The sequence below is a fragment of the Epinephelus moara genome, chromosome 12 (genome assembly GCF_006386435.1).
Source record: "Epinephelus moara isolate mb chromosome 12, YSFRI_EMoa_1.0, whole genome shotgun sequence".
Classification (NCBI taxonomy): Eukaryota; Metazoa; Chordata; class Actinopteri; order Perciformes; family Serranidae; genus Epinephelus; species Epinephelus moara.
Genome location: NC_065517.1, coordinates 27,256,647 through 27,268,220, shown reverse-complemented (window position 1 = coordinate 27,268,220; position 11,574 = coordinate 27,256,647). Strand labels below are relative to the sequence as shown.

Here is an 11,574-nt window from a genome sequence, read left to right as displayed (position 1 = left end):
GTTGAGATGGAGCTCATTTTGAACTACCGTAAAACTTCAATCAAAAGCCTAGTCCTAATTAAACGCCCAGTTCCTTTTACTAGCCTGGTCTAGCTACACATTTTGACGAATAAAGGCCTGTCTCAGTCGGACGCCTGGCCTGGTTGCCAAGCAGTTCATTTTTACATAAGTTCCATCATGGATATATAAAACCGGATTGCTGGCTAGCCACTTGAGCTAATGTTAGTTAGCTGTTTAGATCACACATAGAAATATAAGTGTTGGAACTTCTGTCAATATGAAGATGCTACACATCGTTAGCTGGGTTGGTCTCATTTTACAGAAACCACGAGCACCAGAGAAGACCGAAAGTCATTGAGATTTACCAGCATGATGAAAAACAAGTCATAAAGTCAGAATATATGTCTGTTCCTTGATTACTCAGTTGTTATTCATATTCCTTTAGTCTGTAAGGGTCCTCAGATCAAAAGAATCAAGTGTTTTTCCTAAAAAATAATCCATGAATCCATGAATATCGTTTAAAAGGATGAAGTGGTGTTGTGTAGATATGCTGCGTCCCGTAATCTAGGGATGTAATATAACACATAATTAATGTGTCATTTGAGGCCTAATTTTTATACAAGTAATATTTATACTGGTTCAAATAAACAATTTGATGGTATTTCCAATTTTGTGTGAAAGGAATTAAAGGCCTGTCCCATGTAGACTCCAGTCCCAGATATACGCCTGCTGAGTTCAGGGATTTAAGCAAATAACAGTGCGGGCTACTTGTTGAAGTTTTACAGAATTAACTTATGATAGTTGTTGTTATTAATCTGCTGATTGCTTCCTCTATTCATAGATTGAGTGTTTGGTTTGTAAAAATTCTGAAAATAGGCAGAAATGGCGTCACAATGACCCAAGGCCCAAAGTGACTCCTTCTCAATGGTTGTTTTGTCAAACCCACAGTCCAAACCTCAGCATAACTAAAAATACATTCAAATGAATAGATGATTAAAAAAAAAAGCAGCACAAATTCGTCACATTGTGCAGCTGGAACCATGAAATGTTTTTGCATTAAAAATGGACTTAAATCAACTGGTTGAGCCACGGGGTCCAGATTTATCCTTAGTCATTAGTTCAAGGTCCACACAGTTTTATACATTCAGCGTCATACATAAGTTTAACCATGTCATCAACCTAGTTTGCTGTCTCTGTTGTGTAGCTATCCATTAGTCACTCACTCAACAGCAGGAAACTGCACTTCAAAATAAAAGCTCTGTGCTAGAAATCCATTATACTTTAAAATAAGAGGTTTTTTTTTACAAACTTGACATATTCACGAGTCACTTGCGTCCATACGGAATGGACCCACAACCCAGCAGTTGGGAGCCACTGACTTAAATGACAATCAAATAGCTGCCAATTTATTTTCTCTCTCATAGTTCCAGCTTTACTGGGACTGGTAACTAGTAACTAAAGCTGTCAGATAAACACAGTGAAGTAGAAGTAGCAGATTTGTACTTCACAGTACTTGAGTAAATGTATTTAGTTACATTCCACCACTGGGTGCAGCTTATCTTTCATTTATCTTAATGAGTTTTGAGTATAACTTGACTTGTGACTTGCTTGACCTGAACAATGACTTGACTTGCTTGATTCTCTGAGTCTTGAGGGTTAAGACTTGAGAATTGCTTGTGACTTGCACACGTTTGCTGTACTTCCATCTCTGGCTGTTTCTAATTCTTAGTCATAATATAATTCTCAATTTCCTGTACGAATGACATGTTTATGCGTCGTAATTTTCTCGTTCAGATTTCCTTTTGTTCTCCCTTCATAAAAATAGCCACATTTTTTGGTTACGACTTATTGATTACAAAACAAAGTGCACATTTAACCTCTCCTTTTGCTTTACTTTTGAGAAAACAAGTTTATGAATGTTTTTATGGCTGTAATATGCCAAACAGCAGCGGGACGTCTGCCACATCTGTGTGTTCGCAGGACTCGGTCCAGTCATGTGGTCTTTCGGGGAGCATTCCACATTTGAGGATGAAAACACGAGGAAAAAACACTGCACAAGACAACAAGGGCCTCTCATATTTGTACCAATCTTATAATTTATTTAAATATATTTTATATATTTATATATATATATATATATATGTATTTAACAGCCATTTGATAAATGCCAGTCACTTTAATTTACGGTAGATAGGTGGATTTAGCTTTACAGTATGTACACATTTCTCTTGTTTCATATGGCCTATAGTCTGTACAGTGGAACATTGTGACAACTCAAATATATAAATACAGATTTTACCACGCTCTACCAAGATCCACAGGAGGGCTGTGACTTCCAACTGCCACTTCCTTTTTTAAACATGTGTTGCAAAGACACAGAGAAATATTCATGCAATCAATAATTTAATCACAGTTCTTTCTCAGTGTGAGCACAAGTGGGTGAAACTAAGCCGTGACTGATGTCAGGGGTCTGTGAGAGCTTTTTGCCAGGGGTAGTGCAGCAGAAGGGACGGGCTCAACCCACAACACTCAAACAGAGCAAACCAACATACTAAAGACATTTGGATTTGGCTCTTAAAGAAATAAACTATGCAATCCCTTTTTTTAACATCTTTTTGGATGCCAGCAGGAAAATAGGCCCCGTGTTTGTTTCTCTCAGCCACTTGTTTCTTTCTCCACTCGTCAGTTTCACCATCTTTATCGTGGTCTGGTTTTGTTGGCCAGTTGCTCCCTCGTGGTGACAGCCAACCATTGAGGCCCAGCCAGAGCGGTGGCTGGCGGTAATCCACGCCTCATAAGATCAGACCTCACTGAAGGGCAAAGCTGTGCCTAATGTCAGTTGGGGCTGGTCAGAGTATTTTAGGCTTCCCTCGTACTGTCCAAGGCACTTTTTTCCCAAGTTTTTTTTTCTTGTGCAGAACTTGTGTTTGGTTTCAACCTGCAATGAAGAAGAAGTGAAATTCAGCGCCGTCTCCAACTTGGCAGCACCTCATAAAATTATATGCTTTCCAACAAGGATCATAATACATCAAGAAACTCTCGCTGTGCGGCAGCTAAGGCACGTGTGTATCAACACAGCACGCATATCACCAGTGTGAAGAATGTGATCTTCACATTGTGAACTTCAGCCCTTATTTGCACAAGATTATATTTTAAAGTAGCAACGCCACAGTGTTCAATGTTTTTAGAGTCCTGCATTCAGAATTTCACTTGTGGACGAGCACACATGTCAGCGAAACAGAGTGAACGTATCAGAAGTAAAAGTACTGATGATGTAAAGGGGCCCCTCTGGAGTGTTATATTATCACATATATTATAGGATGATTATTATTGGTGCAATAATCTGTAAACAGCATGTTAATGCTGTAGCTGTTAAATACTGTTGGATAGTTTAATCTCAAACAATGCATCATTTTTATAAACTGTTCGTGTTAAGTATGTAAAATATTAATATTTAGCGATATTTCCCTCTGACGTACAGTGGAGAGGCATAAAACATAAATAAATGGAAATACTCAAAGAACAAAAAGTACAGCAGTTGTACTTTTTAATTTCCACCTCTGGTCTGATGCATCTTGTATATAAATCCCAGTTTTGCTTGTGCTTTACACGAACATTTCAGAGGCAACTGTTGTCATTTTTACTTCACTACATGTCTAATCGATACAGTAGTTACCTTACAAATTAAGGTTTTACCTATGAAAACATATGATGAGCTGATGAATACGATTCACTGGTATTAAAGGAATACTTCACCCCCCAAATGACCATTTTCATCACCCCCGTGTTACGCTGAATTTGTAAAGAAAACTGAGTTTTTCTTGCTTGCCTCCATGACGAACAAAGACTCCAAAAACAGAAAAAGTGCTGATGAATTTAAATCATAGCCGACTGTGTTTAACAACAGCAAAACTACATCAAAACATCAGCCCACTTTCAGTATCGTATCTTCAGAACCAAAAGTAACCCTTCAGACATGGTACCTAGACCTTAGCGTTTCCACCGCAAACAGTTCCCTTAAATGTGGGCGGGGTTGTTGTCACGCACTGCTCCATCCAGCACTCACTGTATTTGCTCATTACTGGTGACACAGAGAGTGTTCACCTTGTTTATCGTCCACAGAACGAGGCTGCACGCCGACATTTTCAGAACAAAATAAAACAGGCTGCAGTGAGAGTCTCTCTCCATGGGATGTTTAAAAATAGCAGGTTTGTGCATTTAGTCCTTCTCAGGCAAGCTCAGGGGTTTAGTGTTGCCGTAGCACACAGGAACAAGGCTCCACAATGCTTTTTTTTTCTCCAAGTGAGGAGAAATTAATATATAATTTCAAATGCTTGAGAGAAAGATACACTCATTACTATAAGTGTTTGTCATATAAAAACTAAAGTAATGGTCAAACTTGTCTCAGTGAAATTTAAGGTGTGTTGATGGATTCATGTCATCAACTCATGCATTGAGTAACAATACAAGTTAACGTTCCACCTTAAAAGTTGCCGGCAGTCGGCCCAGTGAATTAAGTTATTTTTTTCACTGACTCCAGCTGCTGTGAGAGGCAGCAAAACATCCTTTAATTTTATAGTTACAGTTTTCTAATAAAACTCTCCACGGTATGAACAGTGGTTACATGAGCCTCAAAACCAGACACAACTCAGCCCTGAGCAGAGTGACCGTCCTCTATTGACCAATCAACAGACTGCAGTGTTCACAGCTCCACCTTTTAGTACCAGATCTGTGTGCTAGGTACCCCAACAGAGGGGGGACCAAAAATGGGGACAGTATGGAACGGTTCCATTGGTACCATCCACAACTTCTCACAGTGGAAACAGAGAAAATGGGTGCCACACTGAACTGTACCGCACCGGACTGCCTGGTAGAAACGGGGCTAAACTCTCACATAACTCATGCAGTATAATCCAAGTCTTAGTTGTATGCTCAGTACTTCCTTAACAGACGGCCCTTTCTGAGGGGGAACTGAACTAAAACTGAAACGTATCTTCTCTTATCCTCAAAGCCAGAATCCATTTACAAAAACATTGATCTTAACTCGCTGAACAGGTAGCTGTTGTTCTACCGCTGCCTCGATCAGCAAGTATGTTTAGTGAATCCAAACACTCTAAATTACACAAACAAACAATCTTATCAAAGCCCAGCAGCTCCTATGTTCAACAATTACTGTTTTTGTCAGTGGAGTCTGGCTTTGAAGAGAGCGTACATAGTTTTCATTTTTAGGTTAGTTGCCCCTCTGAAAGGACTGTCTGTTTTGGAGGTACCGAGCATACAGCTAGATAAATTAGACTTGGATTGTACTGCATGAGTTATGTGGGAGTTTGGATACAGTTATGCGGTTGTTAAATATAGTCCCTTATGACTTTAATTCATCAAGAATTTTTTCTGTGTTTTGACTCTTACTTTACCAGAGGCATGCAAAGAAAACAAAGATCCTCACAAATTCAACATGATTGAAATACAAATGGTCATTGGGGGGTTGGGGTTTTTCTTCAGCAACCCAACAGTGTATAAAGTACTTCAAATTAGTGCCATATAGAGCAGTTAATGATACTCACACATAAATGTGTCAGTAATATAACACTCACAGGGGCCTTTTCTCTGCAATGAGTACTTCACTTTTGATACTTTGAGAATATCAAGCTAATTATACTTTTGTGCTTTTACTTAAATATCATTTTCAATGCAGGACTTTCACTTGTATTGTTACTTTCACTCAGGTAGATCATCTGAATACTTCCTCTACCACTGCCAACTTGTCACACTGAAACTCGAAACATATGCTCTGGATTACCTGGATAGATCTAACAAGTACAACACACCAGCACTATTACCATGTGTCCTGTGTGCACATCTAGACAAGGGACAGTTCACCCCAAAATCAAAGATAAATGTTTTTCCTCTTACCTGTAGTGTTATTTATCAGTCTAGATTGTTTTTGTGAGGTGCTGAGTGTTGGAGATATCAGCCGTAGAGATGTCTTCCTTCTCTAGAATATAATGGAACTAGATGGCACTCGGCTTGTGGTGCTCAAAGTGCCAAAAAATAACATTTGAGACAACAGCAATGTCTCTTTCCAGAAATCATGACCTGGTTACTCAAGATAATCCACAGACCTTGTTGTGAGCAGTTTCATGTAGGAACTATTTTCTCTCTACCAAACTGCACCCACGAACCAAATCACTGTGCAGAAGGAAGCGTGCATCTACTGCTAGCTCACCTAGCACCACTGAGCTAGCTAACGTTACAGCTCAGCTGTGGAGGACGCCATCCATGTTTACATCTCACACTGTCACCAGCACAAGGCTCTCGTCCATGAGTAGATGCACACTGCATGATGATACAGTTAACAGGTGTAGTTCCTACATAAAACTGCTCACAACAAGGTCTGTGGATTATCTTGAGTAACCAGGTCATGATTTCTGGAAAGAGACATTGCTGTTAGTTTTTCAAATGTATTTCTTCGCCACTTTGAGCACCACAAGCTGAGTGCCATCTAGTTCCATTATATTCAAGAGAAGGCAGACATCTCTACAGCTGATATCTCCAACACTCTACAACTCACATCAGAACAATCCAGACTGATAAATAGCTCTATAGGTAACAGGAGAAATATGTATCTTTGATTTCCTGGTGAACTGTCCCTTTAAACAGCAGAAATGATTTGTTTGAATTAGAGGTGAATTTATTACAGTACCTTGTGTGGGTTACCCCTCTGTGCACTGCGGGCTGCCGGCTAGTCTTGTGAGAAGCCGTGCACATCTTTTGAAGTCTGAGAGGAGAAAATGACACGGGAGAGACTTCAGTACAAGTGGATGCTTTTCACTCCGTGTTGACATTGGACTGATCTCATCATGCAAGAGCTTACATGCAGGTATCGTGCAGTCTCTGGTGTGGTGGTAGAGCCTGTACACATGCTTCCTGCACTTGGGACTGAAGTAAAGCGGACCTGAAAGGGAAAGACAGCAGGTTGTAAGACCGTATCCAACTTTGCAGCCACTCACATCTGCTTTACAGCCATTAACGGGAGGCTATCCTTCAGTTTTATTGGATTTTCAAATCTCAACTATCTCCCTCCATCCCACAGCACTGTTTCTTCGATAATAGGCCTCTCTGACTTTCTCAGACTCTAAGCACAAGCTCCAGTGACACAAAAGCAGCCTTACCTGTTATATGTTTTAGGAACTTCTCCTTCTTTTTGACATCTCTGGGGAATACGACTGTGGGGAGAGAGAAGATGGGAAAGAAGGGTCAGATTTAGCTGCCTTTATGTAAATAGCACATACATTTGCATTTTTATTAAAGCCTATTAGCATGCATTTTCTCAGGGGGCATCCATCACATCACCTATAGCAGGGGGGGTTTAGGAAACTAAAATATGGGTTAACAAAAACAAGGAAACATGAAATAAGGGCTGTGGGGTGTGAAAAAAATCAAATATTGTCATATTTTTGACCAGAAACTTGGATGTTGCGATGAAATTGTAGGGTTGACTACTGGTGCTTTCATAAAATATTTACACAGTGAGATTTTATAAATAATAACTAAGTGTGTAAAGGCAAATACAGGCTGGTAAGTTAAAAATTGCATCACTTTACTGTAATGCAGCCTTTAAAACAAGAAAAAGACAACAAGGTGATATCTAGTTTCATTTCATATTTTGATATAATATCAATATATTACCCAGCCCAAGGGATTTATAATGGAGAAAAACATGTTTTCACTTACCTTTGGTGGTATCTAGCCATGCAGATACTTTTATTTTATTTGTCCAGGTTTTAAATTTCCTGCCTCCCACTAAATATCTGCATGGCTACATAGCACTTAAGGCACGTTAAAAAATGTTTTTTTTAGGGAATTTGGGTGCAACAGCCCTTTAATTTCATCCCGTGTTAACTCCATCAGTATATTATAATTTCTGCAATATGAATATTGTTATCCCAGCAGGCTATAACCTTCATTACAGCATCCTGTTGAGATCCAACATGTGGGTCCCGCCCAGACGACAAGCCGTCACTCACCGACAGCCTGATCCCCTCTGTCTACTCTCAGTAAATCCCTTGGTTCCACCGGAGTACTCCTCACCCGTGATGTTAACGGGGCTTCCGTTTTCGCGCTGTGGCGACCCCGGTTCTCCTCCACGTGCCTCACGATCTCCACCATCCGCCTCAAGTCCCTGCCGGCTGCTGCCGGGGCCGACGAGGGCGCGCTCTCGCTGCAGTGGCCGGTCAGCGTGCACATCAGTAGCACCAGTCCCATAGTGACGTGCTTACGCAGTCCGCTCATAGCTCCCGTGGAGAGAAGAAGAAGAAGAAAAAAAAAACCGTAAACTCCTTCTCAGGCGCCTCTGGGAAAAAAGTTGAACCGGAGACCTGCAGGAGAGATGGAGCATGAGTGTCCAATCAAAGTGTTTCTCCCATCATTTAATGACCCGGATTCCCATTACACCCGCTGAGAACATGGAGAACAAGGAGTTTAACTGCTCACTAACAGGCTGGAGTTTGGCTGGAGGCAGCAAAGCTGCCCTGATGCATTTGTTGCTTCATTTTTAATGTGACGAAAATCACATTTGGGGTCATTTGACAAGTAAATATTCATCACATGGTGCCACAATTGAAATAATTCAGTCTCTAAACTGGCTTTTGTGTAGCCTATATGTCACACATCCAGCATCAGAGCCTATTCTTATAGTTAAGACAGTTTTGCTACATTTAAAAACTGATTTAGAGGCATTTATTATAGCCATAAATTAACAGAATTACGCAGCACGTTTATTGGTAGCCTCTGCGTCTGAGTGACACCATGGTGGCTTTGGTGTTTCATTTATTTAGAAAAGATCAAGACTTCTTTTTGTGCAAATAAACATTTAAGAATAAATTGGAATTACGCACGGGCAAAAGCAGCAGAACATTTGAACAACATGTTGTTATGTGACCTAAGTATTCAAGAAGGAAATGAGTGACAGCGTAACAAAAATGTAATCACCTTCAGGCTGATAGAGCCTCTTCAAACACTCTGTGGTTACGTCCCGTGCGTCCAACAAGGATGAAAATTGAAATAAAGTAACCGTGCGCAACTTTAGTTTCCTCCTATGTCCGGTCCGAAATATGTCCCCTTGAAAAATCTGCTCTTCTGTTGGAAAAACCAAAGCTTCTCAAGTCATATGAGTACTCGCTGAGCATCTGCGGTCATCCTCTGAACACCAGCCGACTGTAGGCAGAGAGAGTGGACATACGGGTAAAAGATCCGGTGCTCCAAGTCCCCCCCGTGTGCGTCCACGCTCAAGTAGCGGATCGGCTCCACTCTTTATGCTGTCTCGCAGATGCGGTGACCTGTCCCCTGAGGGTTACTCCGCCGCGTCTGTGATAGTAATAAGACGCATTATTGGCACTCCTGAAGCGGAAAGTCCACTTGAGTTGACTGACAATCACTTTGAACGCCGTGTGAAGTTCTTTGCTCACCCTCAACCCCCCCCCCCCCCCCCCTTTCCGTTACTCCATTTATCTGTGCGTATAACAGTTACAGGAAGCGTTTTTCCCACTAATACTTCCAATGAAATTTCCAATCAGCCCAGCACACAGCGCAGATACCGGCATCTCAGTGGAAACGCTCTTTTTATCCTTCTTGTGATCCTCATAACTTCATTAAGAGCCATTGCGCACTTTACATCCGTCCTGGGGATTGAAACACAATTACGCACTCTTTAAGGATCATTCTTTGAAAATTAATTACGCACGGTTTTTAAAAGCTATAGCACTTTAGTTTCCGGACAGGTCCGACTACGCAACCGACTGCACAGCATGGCTGAGGGTTTACAGAAGGCTTCTCCTCACATTGGTTTTTACTACTGTGGTTGTTACAGCTTTCTTTAAGTCAGGGCGTGAAATTGACTCCCATGCTCCCCCCCTCAAATCTGACTGACCACTGAGGCTTGAGTAGTTTAATCTGTTATGAAAACACAGTGAGGGACACCTGCTTGTTCCAGACTGGTGGGAATAACTTTAAAGCAGCGTACAAGTCGAAACAGAGTACCAAAAAATAAAAAATGTGACTTTAAACTTTGTCGCAGTCTTCACGGTCCACCTCAAATTCATCTTGTGTTTCGCCATCATCTGATTGCAGGAATTTTGTACTTATGACTTCAACAAAACTTCAGTGTTTTCACGGATGTGGCTGTGCGTAACACGTTGGTGCTGAAAGGACAGCGCGCAATGTCACCCACCTCCAAACCCTCTCCGCCGAACAGCCAATGCTCTGTGTTTTCTCAGGAGAGATTTATTGGCAGTGCCCTCCGGTGTGAAAGGAGATAAATTACCTTTGGTCCAAACACTACGCTGATTCATTACATTAATAGACCGAGACGTTGACCAAAAGTGTGGTGGATATCAAGTCTCCCTGATGATCACACCAGGATGAGTTTGTCTTGTTTTTTTGCACATCAGACAGAGCGAATCCAACTTTTTTTGAAGGTGTAATGAGATAAACAATCACACTGAACAACAGTGTTGCTTGAAAAGGGGTATCTACACAGATTATCTTTGTATGGGCAGCAGATCTGCCTTTAGATTGCAGGTGAATTCTGGTTTTTGCTGCTCAGTGATGGGTGGCTGCAGGGGACATCTCCCCCTATAGATTTAGAGCATATGCATTTGTCCCCCAATTAAAACACAAAAGTAGCAGACAAATTTTACCACATTTACGCCATAAGTTGATGCAGAAAAGGCGCAAATGGTGCAGAAACAATTACCAGAATAGAGGAAATGAAGTGTTTTGACCCCCAAAGCTCCCTTGTCACATGCCCTCCGTGTTGAAACAAAGCCTACATCCATGATTAGCATAGTGGATATGACTTGTGAGTTTGGGGAGCAGGTAGGTGCAGTATTCTGAGAGGATACATCCTGGTTCTCAGCCTATTTATGACAAGCATCCAGTGGTGTAGTGTGCAGGGAGAAAGTGCACCAGGAGCAGAGCCTCTGCAGTTGAAAACTAAAGTGAACATAACTGTTTTATTCAAAATAATAAAGTTTATAATCACCTTTAAGATTAAAGCTGGACTGCAGTGTCTGCTAAACCCATCATAAATGTGGCAGCAGTATATTTTGTAATGTCCTTTTGATTAAATGCACAGTTAGAAGTGACAATCTATGGATTTGATGTATGAATTTCCCTCTGAGAATGAACATTTTATGTATTTTGGTGAGTCTACACTGCAAATCTATCAGATAAATATGAGAATAAATAAATAAGTCCTCATATTGACTGAAATATTCTGCAGTAAAAGGCAGCAGCTTCAGCAGGGGGCGCTATTCTGCAATCACTGCACATTAAAAACCCTCCAAATGTTCATATTTGACCTGTCTCATACCTCTTGTGAATAATAACAAACACATAGCCAGCACTTTGGATGGATGTGACCCTTGAGTTCTCTCCATATAAATGGAAAAGTAAAGTGCCATAATTGTGTTTAATCAACCAGTGTACTCAATTTGCACCACAAAATGAAAGGAAAGGAAACAATAATTTCTGAGTTTAAATTCCCTGTTAAGACAAAATAAGGTTTATGTTTAC

The 11,574-nt window shown here is 40.9% G+C and overlaps 1 protein-coding gene across 2 annotated transcripts; it reads right to left on the bottom strand.

The window, feature by feature from the left end:
• Positions 1 to 2,140: 2,140 nt before the first annotated feature.
• LOC126398814 (ALK and LTK ligand 2b-like) lies at positions 2,141 to 9,311 on the bottom strand. Of its 2 annotated transcripts, XM_050058419.1 has the most exons (6): positions 8,992 to 9,311; positions 8,028 to 8,378; positions 7,173 to 7,226; positions 6,875 to 6,955; positions 6,704 to 6,778; positions 2,141 to 2,938 (listed from the first exon to the last, which is right to left on the bottom strand). In XM_050058419.1, the coding sequence occupies exons 2-5, from the start codon at positions 8,290 to 8,292 to the stop codon at positions 6,714 to 6,716; spliced, it is 465 nt and encodes a 154-aa protein (XP_049914376.1). In that variant the 5' UTR covers positions 8,293 to 8,378; positions 8,992 to 9,311; the 3' UTR covers positions 2,141 to 2,938; positions 6,704 to 6,713. The 2 variants fall into 2 exon arrangements, with proteins under 2 accessions (XP_049914376.1, XP_049914377.1); XM_050058420.1 differs by lacking the exon at positions 8,992 to 9,311 and having other exon boundaries at positions 8,028 to 8,468.
• Between the last annotated feature and the right edge of the window lie 2,263 nt (positions 9,312 to 11,574).